This window comes from Notamacropus eugenii, chromosome 4 (genome assembly GCF_028372415.1).
Source record: "Notamacropus eugenii isolate mMacEug1 chromosome 4, mMacEug1.pri_v2, whole genome shotgun sequence".
Taxonomy (NCBI): domain Eukaryota; kingdom Metazoa; phylum Chordata; class Mammalia; order Diprotodontia; family Macropodidae; genus Notamacropus; species Notamacropus eugenii.
The window spans coordinates 60,611,436-60,639,132 of NC_092875.1; the positions used below are offsets into that span (position 1 = coordinate 60,611,436).

General features: G+C 46.8%; 1 protein-coding gene across 2 annotated transcripts; it reads left to right on the forward strand.

Annotated features, from left to right (window-relative positions):
• Positions 1-98: 98 nt before the first annotated feature.
• On the forward strand, positions 99-27,697 carry USE1 (unconventional SNARE in the ER 1). Of its 2 annotated transcripts, none has more exons than XM_072601296.1 (8): positions 99-152; positions 17,757-17,806; positions 19,111-19,189; positions 21,736-21,888; positions 23,510-23,528; positions 25,720-25,750; positions 26,534-26,696; positions 27,350-27,697. In XM_072601296.1, the coding sequence occupies exons 1-8, from the start codon at positions 114-116 to the stop codon at positions 27,530-27,532; spliced, it is 717 nt and encodes a 238-aa protein (XP_072457397.1). In that variant the 5' UTR covers positions 99-113; the 3' UTR covers positions 27,533-27,697. The 2 variants fall into 2 exon arrangements, with proteins under 2 accessions (XP_072457397.1, XP_072457396.1); XM_072601295.1 differs by lacking the exon at positions 99-152 and adding an exon at positions 8,632-8,906.

The window sequence follows — 27,697 nt, forward strand, 5'->3', positions numbered from 1 at the left end:
TTTATATATCAAATTAGTGGCCAAACTGACAATGAAAGGTGTCTATTTGTCAGCAGTGGGGAAGAACAGTTTGAACATCCACATACGAATCAATGACTTGAGCCTCCAAATGAATGAAACGTCCTTCTCACAATTGTTTGTCTTCTAACGAGGTGAGGTCAGCTGACATTTTCTTGTATTAACCAAGAGGAGAAAACTTTTGATGAGGAGTGTTACCCATGAGAGGCCCAGTAGTTAAAGGGGGCAGAAATGTGGTTTTGTAACATACTTGGAAACATTTTTCAGCCAATTCAACATGAATCTGATAAGGAAAGGAGTGAGATTTTAGTAGCTCACATCGAGCACTTGACAATTCAAAAAAATATTTTTACGTTTGATCCTCAAAACCCAACGAGAGCGCTCATGTGAACAATGTTGTTCCCACAGATAAGGAGACCTTAAGAGGTCAAGTAATTTTTACAAATCTTAGCGTGTCACTCCCCTGAGCAAAACATTTCAGCAGCTGTAGGAGATAATCCATCAGTCACCAAGTATTAAGCACCGACATGGTGCCAGGCCCTACTGAGCATTGGGAATACAAGGAAAAAGAGTAAAGCCCTATCCACAATGAGCTTGAATTCTGAGGGAGACAAATATTTTTTAAAAAGCATAAAGTGAATAATTGCACGTGTTTATATACACACGTACGTTAAACACAGGGTGGCTTGAGAGAAAAAACACAATGGGAGTTGGAGGATCAGGATGCACATGGAAGATGTTGCCAAAGCGGCAACTTGAAGAGAGAGGGAGATGAGAAGAGGGTGGTTTCTAATAAAAGGGAATGGCCAGTGCAAAGGCATAAGGATGGAAGATAGAGTATTGCATTTGAGGAAAGCAGAGGCAGCCAGCCTAGCTGAATTACACAGTTCAGGAGGGTCTCATTTTAAGTCATTTCACTTCTACGTCCCAGTCAACACTCCCAGCTGCCTGTCTGCACTGGTAAAGGGGATTTCCTCATTAGCAAAGAAATCAGAGTTACAGCCAGCAATCACTACCACCATATTCCCTGACCCCTCTCCAAAAATTCCTCAAGAAAAAAAAACCCCTGATCAAAGGATTTTTTTGCCTTGTCTCAGTATCCTGGAGCACAGTGCTTTGTACACATAGTAGGTACTTAAATACCGGATGGAGTTGCATTTACTCATCACACAGTAAGAGCCAGGGCCTGAACTGGAGCCCATGTTTTTTGGCTGCTAAGTCTGCTTCTCTTTCTGTTCTGCCCAACCGGTTAAGACCTTAAGTCCTGAGCCTTTGAATGCTACAAACCTGGGCTGTCAAAGCATCTTTAAAATGCCATGTAGAAAGCTATTCTACCAAGTTAGTTATCCAGAGCAGTGGAAAGAACACTGGAGGATTAGGCATAAGGAGACCAAGATTCTTCTTGTCATTTAATAGCTACTTAGGTGTCAGGCACTGTGCTGGGCTTTGGGGATTCCAGGACAAAAATCGAGGGGCAGGGGAGAGGCCCTGCCCTCAGAGCTTACCAGCTAGTTTTGAGGAGGGGTGTGCATGGAGTGGAGTATACAGTGTAGATAGATCGTAGTGAATCAGGAAAAGGGGAAAGGCTTCATCTGGAAGGTGACACCTGAACTTAAAGAAAACTAGGGTAAGGTGAGGAAGAAATGCTTTTAGAAAAAAAAAAAAGTTGAGGAGAACCTGGAGCCTTTCACAGGCCAAGCAAGAATCACAAAAGACAAAACAGATTAATTCCAGTTCCATGAAATTTGAAATCTATAGCACAAACAAATCAGTACAACTAAGATAAAAAAAGATTGATTGGGAGGAAAAAATTTGCACAAGTATTTCTGATCAGGGTCTGGTATCTGCTATACCTAAGAGGCAGCGTGATATGGATAGAAGGCTGGCCTGAGCATCAGGAAGCCCTGTTGTTGACCCTTTTCTACTGGCTGTGTAACTGGGTCTGTCTTCACCTCTCAGTGGGCCCAGGAACCTCAAAGAATGTACGTCGCAGAGCAAGTGTTAATCTGCATAAGAAGTTTCTTATCTGGAACTCCCTGCAGCTCTGAAATAACAGGCCAGTCACAAAGAAAACCCAAAGCAAATATAGAAGACCAAAAGTTATTTCCTCCTAGAGAGGTAACCCATCACTCTACGCAGAACTTTGGACATAGGAAATATGTAATAAGCATTTGTTAAATTAGGCGTCCTAGCTGAGGCATTGTGGCACAGAAGAATCTAGATTTGAATCCCACCTGCAGTGCTTACTAACTCTGCAACCACACGCAAGTCACCTAACCTCTCTTGATTTCTTCATCCATAAATGGTGATTGTGTGAGGATCAAATGATATAATTTCTATAAAGTGGTACATAAATGTCATCTATTATTAACAAATTATGGAGATGCCCTTTACCAGGTGATGAATTTTCTTGTCCACATCCACTTGAAGGTGTTGACTTGAATTAGAGATAGTACTCATACAAATGTCCTTTGGAGGATGAACCTCTTACTGTTCTGAGAGCCCATAGAGGATGGAAAGATGCCAAATCAGTCAGTCACTGACCCTCTCTTTTCTCCTGGTTTTGCCAACCAACTGGAAGGTGATGGCCTATGGAATTCACAACCAGGGACTAGGGAGCCATGGTAGAGATAAGGGAAAGCATCAAAACCAAGTACTGGCCAGTAAGTACTTGACAGACATTTGACCAAGCTGGAAGAAAAGTGGAGGGGAGTCAATGTCACCTGCTAAAGTCTGGGATTTGAGCTGAGTATTGGCAGATGGGTAAGAGTTACTCAGGCACAGGTAGACAGACACTCTGGGCATGGGACAGGATAAGCCCTTAACTTCTCCAGCTTCTGTCAACCCCCATCTGGGTGCTAGAGACTGAAGTAGAAGAAACTATAGCAGTGGTTTGTTAAGTTTATTGATACATTTAGTTTTGACCCAGGGAACGCTTCCCAACAAACCCCATTTGGAAAAACATTCCCAAAATAGCTTACAGTGGTGACCAAAAGATAGACTGTGTTGTTCTACTCTCACCATAGGGCACTGGCATTGATTACTGAACTTGACTCAAGTTTTGTTGATTTTATCACTTTATTCAATCAGTAAGCATTTAATGCAGTGCCTGCAGTAATAGTGCCAGGTACTTTACTAAGTACTGGAGATAAAAAAGAGGCAAAAATCGGTGCCTACTCACAGTCTAATGGGAATGGGGGGAGACTACAAACTAACAAATAATGTGCACACAGACTGTATACAGGATAAGTAGGAAATCATTTACAGAGGGAAGGCACTAGAATTAAGAGGGTGTGGGGGACATATATCACCACTGTATATTTTGTTCTTTGGATTCTGCTTTCCTCACTGTACCACATATGTCTCCCCATGTGTCTGTGAATTCTTCATGAGGAAGTAATATTCTATTCATATACCATAGTTTATTCAACCACTTAAGCATTAGACAGATATTTGTTACCACAAATGCTGCTGTGAACATATTTATACCTTTGAGTCTTTTCTTGCAATCAATAATCCTGCATTTGTGGGATCTCTGAAGAAAAAGGTTATGAACAATGCAGCAACTTTACTCTCACAACCCTAAATTGTTTTCCAGAAAAGTTGAGCCAGTTCATTGCTCTGTCTGTCAGCACCAGCTGCCTTTCCGCATCCCCTCCAATACAATTTTCCCATCTTTTAGCATCTTTGCCAATTCTACAGGACTGGTTTTTGCCCATGGGGAAAATGAATAGTAATAAGGGCCAGTATTTATATACCATTTACTATGTGCAAGGCATTGTGCCAAGAGCTTCTACAAATGATCTCATTTAATCCTCAAAACCACCCTGGGAGATAGGTACTATTATTATCATCCCCATTTTACAGTTGAGGAAACTGAAGTAGACAGAATAACTTGACTAGGGTCACAGAACTAGTCGAAGGCTAGATTTGAACTCTTGTCTTCCTGATTCCAGGCCCAATGCGCCATCCACTAGCTACCTCTAGGAGGAGACCAGTGGATCTGCTGGATTGAGTCAGAAGGACTGAGCATGACTCCTTGGGCAAATCACTTCCCTTCTGTGGGCTTTACTTTATCTACAAAATGAGAGAATTAAACTACTTGATCTCTAGATTCTTTCCAATTCTGACATCTTTTAATAGACTTTGGAAAACATTCAGTAAAAGAGGGAAGTTTCTGGCCTGAACAAGATGGCAGCCAGAATGTTTACTCAACTGAATTTAATTCAACAACCATTACTCAAGCACCTACTTCATGCAGCCCTAGTAGGACATTGGGAATAAAATGATGAATAAAAATCCATCTTTTCTCTCAGCAAATTTAGTCTGTCAGTAAACATTTGTCAAGCACCTACTATGTGCCAGACATTTTTAAGCAATGGGGATATGAAAAGAGGCAGAAAAAAGTCCCTGTCCTCAAGGAATTCACAGTGTAATCTTATATTCTATATTTCAGTCTTATTTCATATTAGTTCCTATTCTGGCATGTTCTGTTCCAGTCAAATGGGCCTGCCTAGTAGCTGATTCACCTTTGTGACATTTCATTTCTATTTCTCTTCTCAGGCTTTCCCTATTCTCCCTTTTCCACCCCCCACCCCCCACCCCAGAATCCCTTCCTCCTCATGCCTCTTAAGAGACCTTCACTTCCTCCAAGAGTCAAGTTCCCATGCCATGTCCAACTTCTCTGGACCTCCTCCCTTTTCTTCCTCTAAAAAGAGGAGGTTGGAGTAGGTGATATTGGAGCTCCCCCCTGGTTCTTTGATTCTGTGATCCTAATCCCTAATCTCTTCCCATCATTAGTACTGTCTGCTTAACATGACATTGTATATACTTTCTAGCAACAGCCTTGGTATGAAGGGCCCACTTTGGAGCCAAGAAGATTCAGATTCAAGAGGCAGCTAGGTGACATAGTGGACAGAGTGCTAGGCCTGGAGTTGGGAAGATCTGACCTCAGACACTAGCTCTGGGACCCTGGCAAGTCACTTAAACTCTGCCTCCATTTCTTTGACTATAAAATAAGGAAAATAATAGCATGTACCTCACAAGGGTTATGTGAGAATCATATTTGTAAAGCACTTAATACTGTCTGGCGCATAGTAGGTGCTTACTAAATGCTTCCTTCCTTCACGGGCGGCCCTGTTAAGCTAGAGGCCAGATGCTGATCTCCATGGAGAGAATTGGGTCTCTGATGGAATCAAACATGAGCCACAGTGGTAAAACTCTTCATCCTGACTTAGCTATTTTTGTTATATTCTCTCCACTCACCCCTCCTCCAAAGAACACTAAGTAGAGCTAGTTTTTATATAGTGCTTTACGAAAGTTTACAAAGGACTTTACAAATACCTAATGTCATCCTCACAGTAATCCTGCGGGGAGGTGCTATTTTCATTCTCATTTTGCAGATGAAAAAACCAAGATAGATAAAGGTTAAATGACTTATCCACCGTCCCACTGCAAATAAGTGTTTAAAGGAGTATTTGGACTCAAGTCTTTCTGCCTCCGGGTCCAGCACTCTATCCATCGTGCCCGCTAATGTAATGCCTAGAGGTTAGGGATTGTTTCATGTCTGTACCCAGTATCGGTACCATGCACACTGTGGGTGTTCCATCTATTTACTGGATTGAAAGGGAAGCCCACAGGTAGTCAGCATTAAAGAAAGGCAAGCTGTCCCCACCCTCAAGGAGTTCACATTCTAATGGCAAGAGGTATGAACAACATATGTACAGAGTGTGTGTGTGTTCATCCTTCGTTGCCAAAGAAGACCATGCCATTAAAGGAATGATGACGTGACTTGCACTTGACTTTGTTTTGAGTGAGGGAGGGCTGTACTGGTCACCAGCCTCACTTCTCCAGAACCATCTGAATCCAGTGACCAGATATTCATCAGGATGACTGGAGATGACCCAGGATGAGGCAATTGGGGTTAAGTGACTTGCCCAAGGTCACACAACTAGTGAGTGTCAAGTGTCTGAGGTGAGATTTGAACTCAGATCCTCCCGACTTCTGCACTGGTGCTGTATCTACTGCACCACCTAGCTGCCCCCTATGTGCAAAGTAGATGAAAGGTGAAGACCCCTGTAACCCTGGGCAAGTCACTTAACCCTGTTTGCCTCAGTTTCCCTTGCCCAGGGTTGGCACTAGCAGCCAGGGGGACTGGGAAAGGCCTCCTATAGAAGGTAGAATTCAAATCAACTCTTGAAAGAAGTCAGGGAAACAAATAAAGATGGAGGCCAAGAGGGAGAGTGTTCCAGGCTTGAAGAACAGTCAGGGCAAAAGCCAAGAGAAAGGAAATGGAATGCTGTGTTGGAAAAACTACAAGAAGGCCAGGGTAGCTGGACCTAAGAGTGTGTGAACAGGAGGAAAGGGTAGGAAGATTGGAAAGTTTGGAAGGGGCCACATTATCAATCAATTCACATTAATAATTTGTGGCATGTGCTAAGCACTAGGGATACAAAAAGAGGCAAAAGACAGCTCCTGCCTTCAAGGAGTTTACAATCTAATGGGGAAGACAACATCCAAGCTCTAGTCAGGATAAATAGGAAATGATTAACAGAGGGAAAGCACTAGAATGAAGAGGAATTGAGAGAGGCTTTCTGTAAAAGATGGGATTTGAGTTGGGACTTCAAGGAAGCCAGGGAGATCAGCTGTAGCCTGACCAGAGGAGAGAGAGTATTGCAGGCATGGAAGACAGCCAGACAGAATGCCTAGAGCTGACAGATGAGTGCCTTGTTCTAGTAACAGCCAAGAGGACGATGTCTCTGGATCAAAGAGTACCTGTTAGGGAGGAAGGTGTAAGATAACTAGAGAGGTGGGATGGGGTTAGGTTTTGAAGGGCTTTGAATGTCAAACAGAGCACTCTGTATTTGCTCTTGGAGGTAACAGGGAATGTCTGGAGTTGAGTAGAGGAATGATATGGTCAGACATGTGCTTTAGGAAAATCACTTTGGTGGCTGAATAGAGGATGGATTGGAGTAGGGAAAGACTTGAGGCAGGCAGACCCATCAGCAGCTGCTGCAAAAGTTCAGGCATGAGGTGATAACCTGCACCAGGGTTGTAGCAGTGTCAGAGGAGAGAATGGGGAATAGTTGAGAGAGGTGGCAGAAGGGAAATCAACAGCCCTTGGTATGGGAGGGTGAGAGATAGTGAAGAGTTGAGCTTAACTCCTAGGTTGCAAGCCTGAAGGACTGGGAAGATGATGGTGTCCTCTAACTGGTCTTAAATGCCTAACAAAGGAATTTATATTTGATTCTGGAGTTAACAGTGAGCCCCTAGAGCTCTGGGGGGGAGGGGACGGGACTGGTCAGACATAACCTTTAGAAAAGTCCACCGTAGCCGCTCAGGAATGAAGCAAGGAGATCAACCCCAAGCCTGCTCGATTAATCCGGGGAAGCGGTGTCTGTGTGAATGGAGAGAAAGGCACACCATAGGCGAGGTGGGAAGGTAGACTATTGGATATTGGAGGTGAGGAAGTGTGAAATGTCAAGAATGATACCAATCTTGAAATAATAGTGTCTTCTAGGGAAGATCAGAAGAGTCAAGCATTTGGGGGTTAAGAAATGTGTTCAGTTGTGGACATGTGGAGTTTGAAATAACTATGGGATAACCAGTTCAAGATGTCCAAAAGACAGTCGGGATTTGACACTAGAAGTAGGAGGGGAGGGGGGGAAGGAACATGCCAGAAACTGTTCTAAGTGCTCTACAAATGTTGGCTCATTGGATCTTAATCACCCTGGGAGGTAAGTGCTATTAGTTTCTTACATTTTACAGTTGAGGAAACTGAGGCTGGTAGAGGAGTTGCCCAGGAACAATCAAGAAGCATTTAAGTGCCTACTGTGTGCCAGGCACTGTAGAATAATACAAAGACAGGCTACAAAGATAGTCCCTGCCCTCTAGCTCACAACGTCATGGACCACAGAGCTTGTCAATGTTCTCAGGAGGATTAGAGCTGAAGTCTCCCAATTCCAAGCCCAGCGCTCTCTATACTACACCCCCTGGTCGTTCCTTTTAGAACTAGAGCTCGAGAGAGGTCAGGGCTGGATGGACAAAGGTCTTGTTCAGTTGTGTCCAACTCTCTGGGAGCCCTTTTTGGGGTTTTCTTGGCAGCGCTCCTGGAGTGATTTGCCATTTCTTCAGACGGGGAAACTGAGGCAAAGAGGGTTGTGACTTGCCCAGGGTCCCAGAGCTTGTGTCTTTGGGTGGATTTGAACCCAGGGCCCTCTGACTCCAGTCTCAACACTGTACCCATTGCGACCCCGTAGTTAGCATGCGTGAAATGGACGAAGGCTTGGCAAAGAAAGCTGACGTTTATTCAGGAATCCTACGAAGTAGAGTGTGATGGGGAACATGAGAAAGCCACTGGAAGACTTCAGGTAACATGGCGACAGGAACTCCTACCAGTAGGTGAGATGGTGCCAGACTCCACCTACGGTGGTAACGTTGCCCAGCGCCATCATCTACCTCCTGTACTAAGATGGCGCGGCTAGTGCGGTTAACCGGAAGCTCGGAATGCCCTTCCGCCCGTACTAAGATGGCGCGGGCGGAGCGGTTAACCGGAAGCTCGGAATGCCCTTCCGCCCGCACTAAGTATGGTCGTAAAACCGCTTCTTCCGCCCGTAGCTCTTAGACCGACAGTCATTTTCCGCCTAGAGTCAAGACGCCTTCGGCTGGAGCGGGCATGGCGGCGGAAGCACCTCCTCCCGCCCTTAGTTAATATGGCGGCGGGCGCGCCTTCTTCCGCCCGTGCTTGGTTGAGCCGTGGCGGAGTTGGCGACAGCGCAGGGACGGTGATGGCGGTGCCGCGGCTGGAGCTGAACCTGGTGCGGCTGCTGTGCCGCTGCGAGGCGCTGGCGGCGGAGAAGCGCGACCCGAGCGAGTGGCGCCTGGAGAAGGTGGGAGGCGCCGCGGGGGACCCCAGGCTAGAAGGGGCAGAGGTGTGCCCACCGCCGCCCCGCCCCCACCGAGGCACGGTCCCGCCCTCCTGGCCCCTGATTGGCTCTACCCCGCTCCGGTCCTGCCCCCCCCCCCCCCCCCGGAAGTGGCATATTAATTAGAGAGGAGAGGGATGGATGGAGGGAGGGAAGGCATTTTAGGCCTAGGGTCTAAATCAATGAATGTAAAGTGAGAACAATCTGTCTGGTCCGTCCTTCCCCACTTCCCGTTTTTTCGGACAAGAAATCTGATATCCTGCCAAGTTTAATGCCCTGCCCAAGGTTACACAGCCTGGTAGAGCTAGAATTGGGGGTCGCATTCCCATTTTTCCTCTTCTTATCCTGTCCTGGTTTTGACGTCCATTCCTCACACGGAGCTCTCCCTCTCCCTTCTCCCCTCACCTGGTGCTGATTCTATTCCAGCTGAGATTTACAAGGTGGGGGAACCATTGCTCATACAAAAGCTGACTGAAATTTTCCAGGTTATATGGCAAGAGGAGGTTATCCCCCAGGAGTTCAAGGATGCCTCCATTGTCCATCTCTATAAAGGTAAAGGAAATACATTGTCCTGCGACAATCACAGGGCGTCTCTCTCTTAGTCATTGCTGGCAGAATTCTTGCTAGAGTCCTCCTCAATAGGCTAATCCTTCACCTGGAAGATGGTCATATACCTGAGAGTCAACATGGCTTCAGAAAGGGCCGTGAAACAGTCGATATGACGTTTGCTGCCTGACAACTCCAGAAAAAATGCCAGGAGCAAAACAGAGGTCTGTACACAATGGTTGTAGCTCTGACCAAGGCCTTTGACACTGTTAGTTGTGAGGGCTTAAGGAAAATTATGTCAAAAGTTGGTTGCCCCGAGTTCATCACTATTGTATGTCAATTTCATGATGGCATGTTTGCTCGGGTTCTGGATAGTGGACAATGCTCTCGTGTCTTCCCAGTCACCAATGGAATGAAAAAGGGTTGTGTGCTTGCTCTCATACTTTTTAGCATGATGTTTTCAGCCATGTTGACGAATGCTTTCAATGATGATGAACATGGTATCAAGGTCCACTACTGTACTGATGGTAAGTTCTTCAGTTTGAAAAAGCTACAAGCCAAGACCAAAGTGGAGGGAGTGTTGGTGCGTGATTTTCTGTTTGCAGATGATTGTGCAATCAATGCAGCCTCTGAAGCTGAGATGCAACAAAGTATGGATCAATTCTCTGCTGCCTATGCTAATTTTGACCTGATAATTAACACAAAAAAACCCACAGGTGCTCCATCAACCACCACTATACCATCCATATGTGGAACCATTGGTTACAACAAATGGAGAAGTTTTGAATACTGTGGATAAGTTCATTTACCTTGGTACTGTACTTTCCAGAGATGTACACGTTGACAATGAGGTTGATGCATGCATCGACACAGCTAGCTCAGTGTTTGGGAGGCTCCAATGAAAGGTTTGGGAGAGAAGAGGTATTAGACTGACTACCAAACTGAAGGTCTACAGATCCATTGTTATATGCTTGTGAAACATGGAGAGTCTACGAGCACCATGTCAGGAAACTGAATCACTTCCATTTGAACTGTCTTAGGAAGATTCTGAGGATCACCTGGCAGGACAAGGTACTAGACACTGAAGTCCTTGCTCGAGCTGAACTGCCAAGTATTCAAACTATGCTTCAGAGAGTGCAGCTCCAATCGGTTGGTCATGTTGTTCAAATGCAAAATGTATGCTTGCCAAAAAGACTATTTTATGGAGAACTTGCATGGGGCAGGCGATCACATGGTGGCCAGAAGAAACGATACAAGGACACTCTCAAAGTTTCTCTCAAGAACTTTGGATTTGACTGTGCAACATGGGAGACACTGGCACAGGACTGCTCAGCATGGCATGCACACATAAGAAAAGGTGCTGTGCTCTTCGAGCAAAGCAGAATTGAGACAGCACAAAGTAAACGCAGGATGCACAAATTTGGAATATCCACCCCAAATATTCACATGGACTATCTGTGCCCAACCTGTGGTAGAGCATTCCAAGCTCGTATTGGTCTGATCAGCCATAGTCGGATGCCAGGCCTAGAGGCCTGAGGGCTACCCGAGTCTTACCTTACCTATCGCAGGTCTTCGGCTGGCCAAACCGGATAAACGTATGAGAGAAGAGACTTTCCAGAGTCGAACAAGGGTTAGGCTTTATTCAGGGTCTTGGTTACATGTGCAGGGGGAACTCTTCCTTAGGAGAGAGAGAAATCTCCCAAGGAGGCAAAGATCTTACAGTAAGAGAATGAAAGCAGAAGTGGAAGTGGGGAGAGAGGGGAGAGGGAAGAGCGAAGAGAGGAAAGAAGGAAGAGGGGCCTTCTGTCCTGTAAGGGCCCCTCAGTGCTAAGCGTGCCTTCGGGCTTTCCTGACCCTACTTAAGCTCTCCTGCCGCATCGTTTGCACCTCAATACCGTGCCTGTTAGATAACAATAGGTGTGCCCAGATCTGGGCCAATCTCGAGGGCGGGGATGCTCTCTCCTATCACGTTTCCCACGGGAAGAGGTGGAAATGCACGCGATATCCCGGTCTCACACCTCAATTCCCTGCTGTTCCCTGGGGGGCCTCATGAGAACTCTAAGGTTTAGAAGTTCTCACCTTTACCTGCCCGAGACTGTCCACATGGAACTGAGCTTACACCCCCAACAGTCGGACACACTGAAATTTCACTTTACGATAGTGGTGTTATTTTGATCCTCTTTGAAGATGAAGGACAACAACCAACCAACATTTGCACCCATATCTGCACCCCCTTATCTGGGATGCTCCCTCCTTCCTCAGCCTCCTGGCTCCCCTAGCTTCGTTAAGTCTCAGCTCAAACCCCACTTTTTTCAGGAGGCATTTCCCAATCCTCCCCATTGTTAGTGCCTTCCTTCTGTATACATCTTGTATATACATGGTTACTTGCATTAGAATGTATGTGTTTCCTTATATCCCCTGTCCTTCATGCGATGTCTGGTATATGCAAAGTAAGTTCTACTTACGTTACTTAGTAATGCTTGTTGACTAAGCGTGTGAAAAAAGGATTAGCCTGGAGAAAGAGGAGGCAGGGAGACCACTCGGGAGTCTGGGGCTGTAGTCTTGGTGAGAAGTAATGAGAATCTGAACCAAGATAGAGCTGTGTGAGTAGTGAGAAGGGGATGGATGCAAAAGATGGTCAGGGGAAGAAATGACAAGATCCAGCAGCTGACTGTTGATGTTCAGTGAGGGAGAGTGAAGACACTAAGGTCGCAAACCTGCTTAGCTGGAAAAATGATGGTACCCTCCACGGAAACAGGGAAACTTGGAAGGGGCGGAACTTAAGGGTAAAGATGATAAGTTCTCTTTGGACATGTTGAATTTGAGGTGTCTTTGGGACATGTAGGTCAGTGGAGGTATGAGACTGCAACTCAGGGGAGAGACTAGGGTTGAATGTCTAGATCTGGAAGTCATTGGCAGTGGGGATGATCATTAAACCCATGGGAATTGATGAGGTCACTGAGTGAGAGAGTGTAGAGAGAAAAGGGAAGAGACTGCAGGACAGAACCTTTGGGACATCTGTAATGAGAGAGAAAGCATGGTTTGGATGAAGAACTGGCAAAGGAGACTAAGAAGAAGGGGGCAAAAGAGAACAAGAAATATGAAACATTCACAGTTTCATACAGAATCCTTTTTTGTATGTGTCCTGCTGTATGGATGGAAATGCTCTGTGTGTGTGTGTGTGTGTATGTGCGCACACGCACACATGTGCATTTATGTGCTCTAAGTTCAGAATTTTAAAATCCCCCCAAAAGAATAAAAAATAATTTTTAAAGCATCCAGCAGAAAAGAAAACAAAAAGAAATTAGTATCATGAAATCCCAGAAAAAAAGGAAGTATCCAGGAGGAAAGAGTGATGAACAGTGTCATATGCTGTAGAGAAGCACTCAGAATTGAGAAAAGAGACCTTTGGCAATTATTTAGCTGCTGGACAGAGTGTGACAGCCTCCTGCTCTTGGGCTCCACTCAGGGATTCAGGGATTGTTGAGTGCTAGGCTGCCCAGACCCATGCTTCCTTCCTGACCGTCACTCCCTCCTCCTCCTTTATCTTTCCACATCAGCCTCATCCTTCCTAGGTCCCTACCTAACTCTGCCTTCTTCTTCCTTAGTACCCTATGGAGCCCTCATTATGTATCTTTTATTAAGCCCCTCATGCTGCTGCTGCTGCTTGCTGTCACAGAAATCTGGCTATCTCAGAAGACACTACATCCGTGGCCAGGCCTACCGGCCCAAGATCTTCTCCCACTGCCACCAACGTCCTGGGTCTGGAGAAGGAATGTATCATGGAGACCATGCCTTGTCACTGTAGATGTCCCGAAGGCTCTGTCCTGCTGCCTCTTCCCTTTTCACTCTTTGTCTTGGTGACCTCATCAATTCCCATGGGTTTGACTATCATCACTATCGCTGATGACTCCCAGATCTAGACATCCAACCCTAGTCTCTCTCCCGAGTTACAGTCTTACACCTCCTATGTCCTCCTTGCCTTTGTCAGGCCCATCTCCTGCCCCACTTAACTCAGCCACCTGTCCTCCATGAAGGATCACCTTGTCCAGTTAGACTACTCTATCCAGATCCTGGGGGCTGTTCCCTGCCAGCCCCCAGGTCATTTCTTTCTTGAGGAGTTCAGATCCTAACTCATCAGCTTCTTCTCCACTTCGGTACACACTCACACACACACACACACACACACACACACGTATGCACGTATGTATATGTGTATACACATGTGTATCTATACGTATATATACAGTATTATATTATTTGTGTATCGGTATATGTGTGTGTTTCACCTCTAACTCAAATCAACAGGTATTTTTGAAAATTTTATGTGTTTATTTGTTTTTAGTTTTCACCATTCACTTCTGTAAGATTTTGAGTTCTAAATTTTCTTCCCTTCCCTCACTTCCCCCTCCCCAAAACAGCGTGCAATCTGATATAGGCTACACGTGTACAATCATATCAAACATATTTCCACATTAGTCATGTTGTAAAGAAGAATTAGAACCAAGAGGGAAAACCTTGAGAAAGAAGAAACAAAAAGGAAGTAGTCTGCTTTGATCTGTATTCAGACTCCATAGTTCTTTCTCTGGATGTGGATAGCATTTTCCATCATGAGTCTATTGAAATTGTCTTAGATCCTTGAATTGCTAAGAACTAAGTCTATCAAAGTTGGTCATCACACAATGTGGCTGTTACTGTGTACAATGTTTTCCTGATTCTGCTCACTTCACTCAGCATCAGTTCATGCAAGTCTTTCCAGGTTTTTCTGAAATTCACCTGTTCATTATTTCTTATAAAACAATAGTATTCCATTACATTTATATACCACAACTTGTTCAGCCATTCCGCAATTGATGGACATCCTCTCAACTTCCAATTCTTGGCCAACATAAAAAGAGCTGCTATAAATATTTTGTACATGTGGATCCCTTTCCCATTTTTATGATCTCTTTGGGATAGAGACCTTGTAGAGGTTGTTGTTGTTGTTGTTGTGTTCATCCTTCGTTGCCAAAGAAGACCATGCCATCAGAGAAATGATGACATGACTTGCACTTGACTTTGTTTTGAGGGAGGGAGGGCTGTGCAGGTCACCAGCCTCACTTGTGCTCTGGAACCATCTGAATCCAGTGACCAGATATTCATCAGGATAACTGGAGATGGCCCAGGATGCAATGGGAGACCTTGGCCCCTTTAGGCCAAGGTCTATTCAGGTACTCACTTAGGGTGAGGTAAAGCCCATTCAATGAATAAATAGGCCTGTTTAAGAAGTAGTCAGGGGATGGCCCCTTTAATGAGGCAAAGAAAAGTAACTACATCAGGCTGGGAGGGAAACAGCAACAGTTACTATTAATAATCACTCTTAAGCCAGGAGTGTCCAGAAAACAGCCATTAAGTAGAGCTTTGGCAGGGTCCTAGTGTTGTCTAAACTATGGGCTTCAGAGTACAATAGGTTTAAGGTTTGGGGAAGGGAAAGAAAAAGAAAAGAAAGAAAAGAAAGATGGAGGTCAGGAAATTGGTCCATATTCACGAATATAGTAGAGGTATTGCTGGGTCAAAAGGTATGCACAGTTTTATAGCCCTTTGGGCATAGTTCCAAATTGCTCTCCAGAGTGGTTGGATTGGTTCACAACTCCAACAACAATTCATTAGTGTTCCACTTTTCCCTCATCTTCAACATTTATCACTTTCCTATATTGTCATGTTAGCCAATCTGATAAGTGTGATGTGATACCTCAAAGTTTCAACAAGCATTTATTAAGCACCTACTATGTGCCAGGCCCTGTTCCAAGCACCAAAGATACAAAGAGAGGCAGAACCAGTTCTTGCCTTCAGGGAGCTCACGATCTAATAACTCTACAATTCAGAACTCTGAGATTCCTCTCTCTGACCATAACCTCTTATTCTAGCTCATCCTGAGCCTTATTCCCTGAAACCCATTCTCCATCCTGTCCTCCACTGGCAGCTGTCCTTCCACCCCTCCCTGCCTTCCCAGGCCATCACCTCTACTGTGATGGATTAATTTTCCTCCCCTTCAAATCTAGAGTTTTGCCAGTTCACCTTTTACCCTGTCCTTGGCCCTTAGATGCCTTTAGCCATTTTTATCTACCACTCATCTCTTTCCAAAAACCAAGCCTGCATTACTCCCACCATTCACCTGTTCCACTTCTGCCCACATGGTGCTGGGGAATGTCACCTAGCTTTGCTGTCTGGGTCTTCCCTGCTGCAGTCCAGTCCTTTGGCTCTTCCCTGACCTCTCTCACTCCCCACGGAGACCTCTCTTCTCCTAAAGCCTCCCTCTTTAACACCTCTACCCTTTCCAGTGCCTTTTCTTGGTGTCTCTCCTCTGTCTCTGCAGCATTACAGCCTGTTGATCACTTGCCCTGTCTTCCCTGGACATCTTGTATGATGCCTCTGTTTTATCAGTGTTGCTGAATGATCATTTGTGCCCCAACCCCTAGGCATGGAGGTAGGTAGCCCCAGAGCTCTGTCCTGGGCCTTCTCCTCGCTCTCTGTCCTATGCTCCATATTTTAATGATCTCATCAGCTCCCGTGGCATTAGCTATCATCTTAATCCCATCACATCTGGACTGCCAGAATAGACTCTGTTCTCTTCCCTCTCTGATCTTCTTTCACATCAATGCCAAAGTGCTCACCCTGAGGTCCAGGCCCAACCTTGTCACCCCCTGCTAAAGAAGGAGCATGGTCTCCCCAAGCCCCTGAGATAACATACAGACTCCCATTTGGCCTTCACAATCCAATGTCAGTCCTCCCCTTGCCCCTTCTTCTCTGCTTTCCTACCCGTCTGGCCTCCTTGCTGCTTCCCATCCACAACATCCCTTTGCATTGATCTGTCCTCCATGTATGAAATGGGGAACAAATGCTTCCTCACCACCTCCTGAGACCCTGGACCAGCCATGGTGAAGATGCCATGTAAACTGTAACTCCATACACTGGAGCTCCAGTGAGGGCAAGCCTTCAGAAAGTCAGAGAAGACTGGAGAAGCTGGGCAGGCTTGAGGTTAGGGCTCAGACAGCCCCTTGTTCTGGGAGTCTGCTCTCTCCAGGACCTACGTAGGTCTGGCAGTATGTGAAGTGTATGGAACATTCCCAAGGATGCCTGGAGCAGTAGAACGAGATCCTGGTTCCAACACTTACTGACTGCACGTTGACCTCATTGCTGAGGGGCCGAGGCTATTTTCTAAGACTGGAAATTACCCAGAAGGCACTCATCTTAGTTCAGAATATTTCCTTACCTGGTACTCCCCACACCCATGGTAACAAACTCAAATATAAAGAGGGCCCACTAACTCCTAAATAAGGATCCCTGTGATAGCAGATTAACTTAGAAAACCATATATTAACATTATCTATTTGCTACTATATTTTTTACTTGTTCTGTTAAATAATTCCCAACTACATTTTAATCTGTTTGACTCCTCTGCCCTAAATTAATGAAATCACAGGTTTGGCCGAAAACAAATATGTTGAGGTCAAGTCAAAAAACATTTATTTAGTACCTACTTTGTGGCAGGCAAGACAACCAGATGACTCAGAGGATAGAGCGCTAAGCCTGGGATCAGGAAGATGACATTATACAATCGTTTCTGTAGCGTCCACCTCTTCATGACCCCTTTTGGAAGGTTTTCTTGGGCAAAATACTGGAGTGGTTTGCCATTTCCTTCTCTAGATCATTTTACAGATGAGGAAACTGAGGCAAATAGTGAAGTGACTTACCCAGGGTCACATAGCTAGGAAGAGTCTGATGCCAGATTTGAACTTGGAAAGAGAAGTCTTCCTGACTCTAGGCCCGGTGCTCTATCCACAGCACCACTTAGCTATCTGGAAGACCTACTTTCAAATCTGACCTCACACTTACTAGCTGTGTGACCCTGGGCAAGTCACTTCCCCTCTGGTTTCCTAAGAGGCAGCTATGGAGCTTAACTTCTATTTGCCTCAACCCATTAGAGAAGGAAATGGCAAACCCCTCCCCTAAAAAAACCAAATGAGGTCATGAAGTCAGACACAACTGAACAACAGTCTTATGACAGGCAAAACGAGCCCGTACCCTGAAGGAGCTTACATTCTAACAGGGAAGATGACATGCAGACAGCCGTGCACAGGCAAAGTAGAGACAGTCCAAATTGGGCTTCACCAGCCAGGAAAGACAGCATCTTTCAGGGATTGTTGGAGGTGGGATTTTAGCTAGGGTTCAAAGAAGAAAGGTGGCCACCATTTTCACCAAGTCACTAATGTGTTGCCTTGCTTTTAGTACGTAGCTGCCCTGGAAGAAATGCTCCAAGCCTTGAAAGAACAGTCAAGGTAAGACTATGGTCAGACATTGCAGGGCTAAGAGGCAGCCCAGTAGAGTGGCTAGGGAAAGATTCAGGAGGATCTGGGTTCCAATCTTCTTTTTGATGTTTACCAGCTCTGTGATGATCAACTGATCACACAGACCAGTCTTAGCTCCCCAGCACCCCAGGCAGCTCTGTTCTCCAAGTCGGGATGTCCTGGAGCCCTTTGGGGTAAGCAGTCTGGGAAAGCCTGGGGACAGCTTTGCAGAATGCTGCTGTTAGAGGGGCAAAGCAAAATAGATTGGATTACAAAGGAAACCAATTCTGTTGAAACCCAGTTATCAAACTATTTTTAAAAGCAAGTGCACCAGACATCAGGTTATGATCCATATTGCTAGAGGAAGTGTTGCCCTTTCCTGGCAGATCCCCTATACCAATTAATTCATAGTTCCAGACCAAACCAAAACAACTCAGCATGATTGGTCTGAGTCAGCTAATTAGGAAAGATGCTTGCCATTTTAGTGGGGGGAAGTCTGGGGGGAGCAAAAGGCCTTCAAGGATCACTGATGTCCTGCATTCTGTTGGAACTTGCCCAAGGAGGTATAGCTGGTTATTGGCATCTATTTACAGAATGTCAGAGCTGAGAGGGCCCTTAGAACCCAGAGTGTCAGAGCTGGGAGGGCCCTTAGAACACAGAATGTCAGAGCTGAGAGGGCCCTTAGAACCCAGAGTGTCAGAGTTGAGAGGGCCCTTAGAACCCAGAGTGTCAGAGCTGAGAGGGCCCTTAGAACCCAGAGTGTCAGAGGTGGGAGGGCCCTTAGAACCCAGGATGTCAGAGCTGGGAAGGGACTTAGAACCCAGAATGTCAGAGTTGGGAGGCCCTTGAACACAGGATATCACATCTGGGAGGGCCCTTAGAACACAAATGTCAGAACTGGGAGGGGCCTTGGAATATAGAATGTCAGAACTGGGAGGCTTCCTCAGATATCATCTGGTCCAGCCTTCTCTAAATTTTACAGATGATGAATTTAATCTTCAAGGAAGTTAAAAGACATGCCCAAAGTCCCTTGACTGGTTCATAGAAGAGCCAAAACTCAAAGCCAGGCCTCGTTGTCCCGCATTGTTTTCCTCCAGTGTGCTGTGCCCCTTGCAAGTATGAGAATAAGGTCCACAGCAGCCCAGAGGAGCAGGGGAAGGCTTCCTGAAGGAGAGGGCTGCCACCTCATCTTTTCTGGGAGTTAGTTCAGGATGATTTCCAGGGAGTCACCTCTGCTAAACAGATAGAATGAGGCAGGTTTCTTGGTGACATTTTTTCTTTTTTGTGCTTTTCAGTAAACCTGCCCCTGAAATGCTTAATGAGTATACGAGAAAAGTGGACTTTTTAAAAGGAATGTTGGAGGCTGAAAAACTGGTGAGTAAAATGATTGGCCTGCTCCTAATGTTGACACAGTCACAGGGACCGACCTCGGAGAATCATGGTCCTTTGATCCTCACAACAACCCTATAGAAGGCCTATAATTCGCCCCATTTTGCAGATGCAGAAACTGAGGCAAACAGAGGTGAAGTGATTTGTGTAGGGTCACACAGCTGGCAAGGGTCTGAGGCAGGTCTAGAACTCAGGTCTTCCTGACTCCAAGTCTAGCATTCTATCTTCTGTGCCACCAGTGATCCATTTTCACATTAAAAACAGTATTTTGCAGATGATAAGTCATTGCACTTCGAGTCAGGAGACCTCAGTGTGAATTTTAGGGTCCTCCTTCCCCCCCCCCCCGATGACAGCGTTTGCTTGCTCTGTCTTCAGAATTCTTTATATTTACTTCTCTGGCCACAGGTCCCGTTCCCCAATAGAATGGACAATTCTTAAGGACAGAGACTCTTTTGTTTCTCTCTTTGGCCACCAGGAGGCACAGTGGATAGAAGACTGGCCTGGGAGTCAGGAAGACCTGACTTCTAATCCTGCCTCAGACTCTTGCCAGCTGTACGACCCTGAACAAGTCATTTCACCTCTGTTTGCCTCAGTTACCTCATCTGCAAAATGGGGATAATTATAATGCCTGCTACGGGTTGTTGTGAGGATCCAAAGGAGTATATGCTAGTAACACTAATACAGCCTATAATAAAAACAGTTGGGATGATGATAAGAACAGAAGGATGCTACAATTACAGCCAGCATCATATCACGCTTTAGCATTTGCAGAGGACTTTCCAGATATTGTCGTATTTGATCCCCACAAAGCCTGTGATTATCCCCATTTTACAGAGGAGAAAACTGAGGCTCACAGGGTAAGTGGACTTGCCCAGAGTCACACACAGCTTCCCTGTCTCAGGCAGGGTATAATCTTGGGTCTTCCTGATTCTAAATCCAGTCCTCCACCCGCTTTGTGAGCTAGCCAGTTAGCACCTTAAAGTGTTGTAGGTGGTAGTTATCAGTATCCCCAGCACCTAGCACAGTGCTTTGGAATGTCACAGATGGAGGGGCTTTCAGTGGCTGTCTGGGTCAGTGACTGACAAGAATCCCCACTCAGGACAGGCCCCCCACCCCCGGGCCCCAGAGGCACATGCAGCACCACTCAGTGGGGAGTGTGCCCAAGGAATTTTATTTATTTTTTAAAGGCAAACACTCACTGAATATTTACTCACAGAGGACATTGTTTTGATTTATCAAGCTAAAGAAACTCAATGTAATTTTTAAAACTCAGTGACTCCACTTCCCTTAAGGGCCCCACTTAATCAGACCTTTCCCCTTGCTGTGCGCCACAGAACAAGCTTTTTGGCTTTGCCCTCTTGGCCTCCTTGGGAGGGACCCTGCTTCCCCAGCTCCTGCTTAGCCATGAAGGGCTGATGACCAGAGGGGGAGGGGAACCTTTTCAAATCTAACATTTAACTCATTTGCTTTTCCGTGCCAACCTGAGCCCTGAAGCCACATTCCATGGGCTGAGCCAAGGAAAACAAAGTGGCCAAAGGAGTGAAAGGGGAAAGAAATCTTGTTGATTTTTCCTTGACTTGGCTGCAGCCACCTGGAGGCCCTGGACAGGAGAGGACCAGGGAGGAGGCCCTGGACCAACTTGGGAGGGGGCTGGCTTCCTGGGGGAAGGAAGGAGAAGGGCACAAGCCATCCTGACCCAAACAGGGACTGGGTACCAGGCAAGTACAAGCCCCTCTGCTGTCGAGAGCCTGGAGGGCCACCCCCCCATCTCCTATCCCATCCCAGAGCCTCATGGAAACTGTAGAGGGGCAGTAAGATGAAAGCAGAGAAAGAAGATAGACATGGTGGTGCTGATGGCTGTCAAAGCCAGGGGTGCCAAGAGACCAGGCCTCCCCACCCCCATCCCAAGCAGTCCTGCCCTGGGGAGAGGGCCATGGGAGCCACATCAACAAGTGCCTGAGCACATCTGACATACTTCCTGTGCACATCTCCCATGGGCAATCATCAGCATTTGCAGAATTGAAATCTAATTTTTAAATTAAAATTACAAAGGCTGGATCTCTGCTAAAGGGAATGGGAGGGAGGAATTTTGGAAATGAAAATAATGTAAAAACAAAAGGTGTCAAGAAGCCTTTGTGGAAAAAAATAACATCTTGCCAGGGATTGCACAAGGAATCACTGCACAGCATGGCAAACCAGCCACATTTCAGCAGTTTGCAAAACTTGGTGAGACTTTTCAGGCTTCTCTCTCTGACTAGACAAATGAGACTTGGGTCCTGGAAATCCTCATCACAGAAGCTGGTTGTCATTGATAATAGGATCCCTGGCAGCACGGGGGCAAAGCAGGGGGAGGGGGAAGAGAATTGCTCATGGAGTGTACGTGAGTCACCTCCTCAACCTCACCTCTCACTTCTTTTTGGAGCCTTCCTGGGAGGGGGCACTGATTCCCCAAAAAAAGAGTCACAGGATCAAAGAGTATATATAGCCAGCAGTGCCCCATACTTACCCACCTTCCTCTTTTCTCTCCCTAGTCATCTTCCTCGGAGAAAGCCCTAGCCAACCAGTTCTTGGCCCCAGGACGCACACCCACCACCACCAAAGAACGGGTGCCGGCCACCAAGACGGTGCACCTACAGACCAGGGCTCGGTACACAGGAGAAATGAGGAACGAGCTGCTGGGCACGGTATGTCACTGAGGCAATGCACCACAGGGCAGTAACGGCCTTCCCTCCTCCTTCCCCTCCTGGTGACCTGGCCTTTGCTGGAATGCCTTTGGAGGCAGCCAAAGGTTCCATGTTGGACAGCTTCCCTTGAGCCAAGATCCACCTTCCTGTACTCTGCACTCATTGGTCCTAGTTCTACCCTCTAGGGCCAAGCAGAACACAGCTAATCCTTCCACAGGACAGCCCTTCGGGGACTTGGAGACAACAATCACGGTTTCCCCCAGGTCTTCTTTGTGCCAGCCTCCCTACCTCCCTCAGCTGATCCTCAGACGACATGGTGTAGAGTCCCTTCCTGGCTTCTTGGACCACTCTAGACCCAACTGGTCTCCCCCTTCTGAGCCCTCTGGGATTTATGGTCTGTCCCCACAATATAAAGTAATGAGAACGGAAATCACTTAGGTAAAAACTGTCAAAAACAACAATGGTGAAGCTGAAAGCCTTTCTGAAGGAGGTGGGAGTTAACTAGGCCTTGATGATGGGGAAGATTTAGAGAGGGAAGAAATAGGGCATAGGCAAAAGCCTAGAGGTGGGATATGCGGGAGCTCTTGGGGAGACCAACCTGGCTCAAGCAGAAATGTTGGGGGAGAAAAGGCAGGTTGTGGAGGGCATCGAATGGCAGAGAATTTTTGGCCTGATCCAGTAAGAGGAGCATGATGGGCAGAGAAGGAAGAGAAAAAGGAAGACCAAGATGGCTGCTGGTGTATGTGATCCAGGTCTGCAGGGATGAGAGGCTGGGCAGTGGCCAGTGAGTCAGACACGTTTCAAAAGACCCTTTGATGGGGCTTAGTGATAACTTGAAGATAGGGATGAAAAGAAGGTATTCAGATGACTCCTCATCCTGACATTCAGGGCCTCCACAGAAGCCCATCTTGAACACCTGCCCTTGTCACGCCCTGCATGTGTCACATATCCTGTAGAGCTGGACGTAACCTGGGTTTGACCTTGGGAGTCCATAATTGATGTCAGAGCTGTATAAACTCAGGCAGATCCTATCAACTGCCAAATACAAGCCCCATGCCAGTTTGTCTAACACCCCAGGACCAACAGGGCTCAGTTCAGTGATTCATTATTGAGATGGCCCTAGGAAAATGAAATTTTTGCCCATAGCAACCCTCCAAGACCACCTTCTTATCTACAAGGAGGCTGCAATCTGCACCCTTGAATGAAATAGCCAACATCAGCTCCTCAATGTTGCTGACCTCTCTCCATTTTTCCAAAAGGCCTCATTTTAGAGGTGTCATGTAAATTTGGGGGAACTCTTTGCTGGGACCAATAAGATAAAAGTTTATGAAAGTGGGTCAAGTGACTGAGGCTCTGGAACTGCTGAATGGAACATTGCCAGAGGAAAGCAGAGATTGGGTTGTATGGCCCTGGATCAGAATTCCTCCTTCCCAGAGCCCTCTGCTAAGCCTCAGGCTGATCCCCACTAAGGCCACACCTCTGCAGAGGGACCTTGGCCATAATGAGCATCTGTGCAGGTAGGAGACCTAGTGTTTCCCTTCTGGCCAGCTGCTTAGCCAGAGCTCTGTGGGTCAGTCGGGTGATAGAGGACATTTTCTCATGATAGTTTTTCTCCCCTTAGGAGTCCTCGGCAACCAGTGGTGAGTAGACGCAGCCCCTCCAAGCTGTTTGCTTTGAGCCCTGCAAAGGAAGCCCTGGGCAGCTTAGCCTAGGCTTTCCATCTTCATTGCAGAGATGGAAAGCCTCCAGCTACCCGAAGCTGGCACCCTGGAGTCATGGAAAGAACATGGGCAAAGGCTGTAGGTTCAGATCTTGGCCCTGCTTCCTGCTAGCTGTGTGATCTTGAGAGAGACGTTTCCTCCCTCACGGCCTTGGTGTCCCCACTGGCAAAACCAGGGTATCACATCCGAAGCTTTCTAAAACCCAGCTCCAAATCCTGTTGTCTCACAACCTGGCGTGGTATCAGAAAGTCATTCCCATCAGTCTGTGTTCCTGAACTGTTGTCTTGCCCTAGGACAGCGACAAGGAATGGCCCATACCTTCTCAGTCTTAGTGAGCCCCACTCCAGGCAGTTCCTTGATAGCATCCTGGAAAGTGGTCCAGGGGAGAAAGTCTCTGTTGACTAAGGGAGCCAAAGCCTCTTGTTATTCCCAAAAGCCAACAGCAGGGGGAGACTTGACTCGCTCAAGATACTGACTGAGCCTCATTGGAGACGCTGGTTCACGTAAGGGAAGGAGAATCTGTGAGGAGTCCAGAGGGGCTTTCTTGTTTAGCCTCGCTGTGTGACCCAGAATCCGGCATCTCCCCATTAAACCGAGAAGGTTGGGCTGAGAGCCTTCCTCTGGTGCCTTACTGTGAGAAGGGAAGTAACTGGGATCTGAAGATCCACACTGGCTGAGCAAACAGTCAGTCAGCTACCATGTATTAAACATTTACCATGTCCTAGGCACTGGGGATACCAAAACAAAGAATGTAGCCATTCCTGCCCTCAAGGAGCTTACAAGTGTAGGGGGGTGGGCATCCACATAAAGGGCAAGCACTGTGGCTGGTTCTGAGTTCTAGACTGCATGGCCAGTGTCTGAGGCCCCATCTAGCTTAGGGCACAGAGGCCCATCACCAGATTGCCCTCATCCAAGTGATTTTTAGGGCAACAGCATCTCTGTTTTCTAAGTCACTGAAGGCTTGAGATGAGCTTTGTTGGAGCAAAACAAAAACAAAAACAAAAAACACCTTGATGAAATCCAGATTCTTGATGTTTTGAAAGTGTGGCAGAATAGGAGGGAGGGGTCAGGCTGGAGATGATGGCCTGGTTCCTGAGTCCCCTTTGAGTGCCATGAGTCCAGCCCTATGTGTAGAATTGTTACAGGAGACGCAACCCAGGCCCTCGAGGGTTACAGTCTGGGTGGTAGATCAGGCTAACACACAGAAAACTTATCTTAACACCTTAATAGGTTAATACCTCATAGGCCAGAGGGAAGCAGTAGAACACAAAATGTCAGAGCTGGGAGGGCCCTTAGAACAGAGAGTGTCAGAACTGGGAGGACCCTTGGAACCCAGGATGTCAGAGCTGGGAGGGCCCTTAGAACAGAGAGTGTCAGAACTGGGAGGACCCTTGGAACCCAGGATGTCAGAGCAGGGAGGGCCCTTAGAACCCAGGATGTCAGAGCTGGGAGGGCCCTTAGAACCCATAACATCAGGAGTGGGAAGGCCTTTAGACTCAGAATGCCAGGGCCAGGAAGGACTTCAGAACACATCACTAGAAGGTACCTTAGAGATCATCTAGTCCATCCCCCCTCATTTTGTAGCTGAGAAAATTGACCCAGAAAGGAATCAGCTTACCAAACCAAATGCAGCTAGTACATGGCAAAGCCTAGACAAAAACCCAAATCTGTAGCCCCTAAGTCCAGGATTTTTTCCACTGCCAAGGGCCCTGAGGGGGCAGACCATGAGTTTGAAGAGAGATCCCTGGGAGCTGAGTGGGCTTCATGACAAAGGGTGAGACAGAGGAGGTCAGGGGGAAAGCCCCATCAGGATCTCAGGCAATGGCTTCCTAGCATCTAGTCAGCATTTCACAAAGGATGTGAGCAAAAGCACTAAGTGAGGAAGGAATATGGCACAGTCATGGGGCTGGGGCGGAGACAAAGAAGGCTAAAGCATGCTTAAGATGTGTTTAAACCTTAGGATCATCTGTTGGACCCAAACTATAGGAATTCCAGGAATACTTGAGGTCCTTGGAATGGACTTGATCTGAAAGTTTCACAAAGGAGAACCCCATCTGTGTAAGGGGATAGTAAAAGCTTGCAAACTGACAAATGTCTATTTTGCTTCCAGGTTCTGGGGACCTAAACTTAAGGAAACGAACGTAAGGGACTCATCTTTGGTACTATCTCCTCATCTCATGTTGTAAGGGACCCATGGAGTTCACAGATGTACAGGCCTCAAAGGCCATCCAGTCTAACTCCCACCTGTAGCATGAACCCTGTCCCTACAACAGATCTAACAAAGGACCAGCCTAGCCAGCTTTGGTACCATCAGTGGTAGGAAATTCACAACCTCTCAATTAGCCCATCCCACTTAAGGACAGCTCTCATCTCTAGGACATTTACCTTCATATCCGACTCAAATCTACTTCCCCTGTAGTTTCTACCCATTGTGCTGCCCTCTAGGGCCAAACAGAACAAGTTTAATCCTTCTTGCGCTAGAAGACGATTCCAATATTTGAGGACACTTCTCACTTGGCTGCATAAATCTGGTCTTCCTAAGGCTCAGCATCCCCAGTAACTTTCATTAATGTTCTGGATGGAACTCCACTTTTGTCAGCGTCCTAGTTATTCCTGCAGAGAACTAGAGAAAGTGACTCACCTGATGCAAATCCCCTGTCCTGAACAGGTGTCTGAAATTCTGTTGTTGCCATAAGTGAAAAGGCCTGTGGCTATTATGCAGAAGCCTTTTCTGCTTATGTATGGGAAGTCCAGGTCATGGTGTTCACCCTGGAGCTTAGACACATGTAGCCTAGAATAAATAGCAGTATCACCTGCCTCGGGGCAAAGGGGACAGGCAGTTTTTCTTTTTTGGTGGTTTGGATCTTTGCTCTTTCTGAACAAACCTTTCCCTCCCCGCCCCCCCATCCCCTCTGCACACACAGGGGCCTTGGATCAGATGAAAAGCAGTCAGCTGCTGAGCTCGATGCTGTGCTGCAGCATCACCACAGTGTCCAGGAGAAGCTGGCCGAGGAGATGTTGAGTTTGGCCCGAAGTCTAAAGAACAACACTCTGGCAGCACAGAATGTTATTAAACAAGATAATCAGGTAGAACGACAAGAAACCCGAGATGCCCAGCTGGCGTCTCCAGCTGGTAGAGCCACAGAGCAACAGCATGGAGGGGGATGGGAGCACTTAGAACATGATAGCTGGGAGGGCCCTTGGGACAGAGATTGTCAGAGCTGGGAGGGCCCTTAGAACAGAGATTGTCAGAGGTGGGAGGGCCCTTAGAACCCAGAATGTCAGAGGTGGGAGGACCCTTAGAACAGAGATTGTCAGAGGTGGGAGGGCCCTTGGGACACAGAATGTCAGAGCTGGGAGGGCCCTTAGAACAGAGATTGTCAGAGGTGGGAGGGCCCTTGGGACACAGAATGTCAGAGCTGGGAGGGCCCTTAGAACAGAGATTGTCAGAGGTGGGAGGGCCCTTGGGACACAGAAAGTCAGAATTGGGAGGTGTCTTAAAACATAGAATATCAGAGTTGGAAGGGTGCTTGGAAATCATCTAACCTATTTCCCTTATTTGACAGATAGAAAAATGAGGCCCTCTGATGAAAAACAATTTGCCCAAGGGCATGGAGTTTAGCAACAGGGCTTGGACTAGAACCTCAGAGGTGTGGGTGTGGATGGTAGGACCTTTGAGCTTCCCTGGGTACTGGGGCAGAGCCACCCCCTCATCCTCTTCTGCCTGTCCTTTCCCACAGACACTCTCCCACTCCATCAAAATGGCGGACCAGAACTTCGAGAAGCTGAAGACAGAGTCGGAAAGATTGGAGCAGCATGCCAAGAAGTCAGTCAACTGGCTCCTATGGATCGTGCTCATCTTTGTCTGTTTCATCTTCATCAGCATGATCCTCTTCATCAGAATCTTCCCCAAGTTAAAGTGAAACCAGGGGCCAGCCAGCTGGCATGTGGACAAGAATAGAGGAGAAGTGGGGGCAGGTCTGGACTTAAAAAACAATCATTCACCTCCCAGTTTCCTTGCAAACACTTGGGCCCATAGCACAGGAAGGTCTTTCTCAAAAAGAGCAGAATAAAATGCCATTTCCATA

Excerpts from the sequence above, each read along its gene's own strand:
- USE1 (XM_072601295.1), top strand. The coding sequence starts at position 8,730 with ATGGCGGCGGGCGCGCCTTCTTCCGCCCGTGCTTGGTTGAGCCGTGGC. Across the intron at positions 17,807-19,110 it reads GCCTTGAAAGAACAGTCAAG|TAAACCTGCCCCTGAAATGC; the intron begins GTAAGACTATGG and ends TGTGCTTTTCAG. Across the intron at positions 26,697-27,349 it reads TTATTAAACAAGATAATCAG|ACACTCTCCCACTCCATCAA; the intron begins GTAGAACGACAA and ends CCTTTCCCACAG.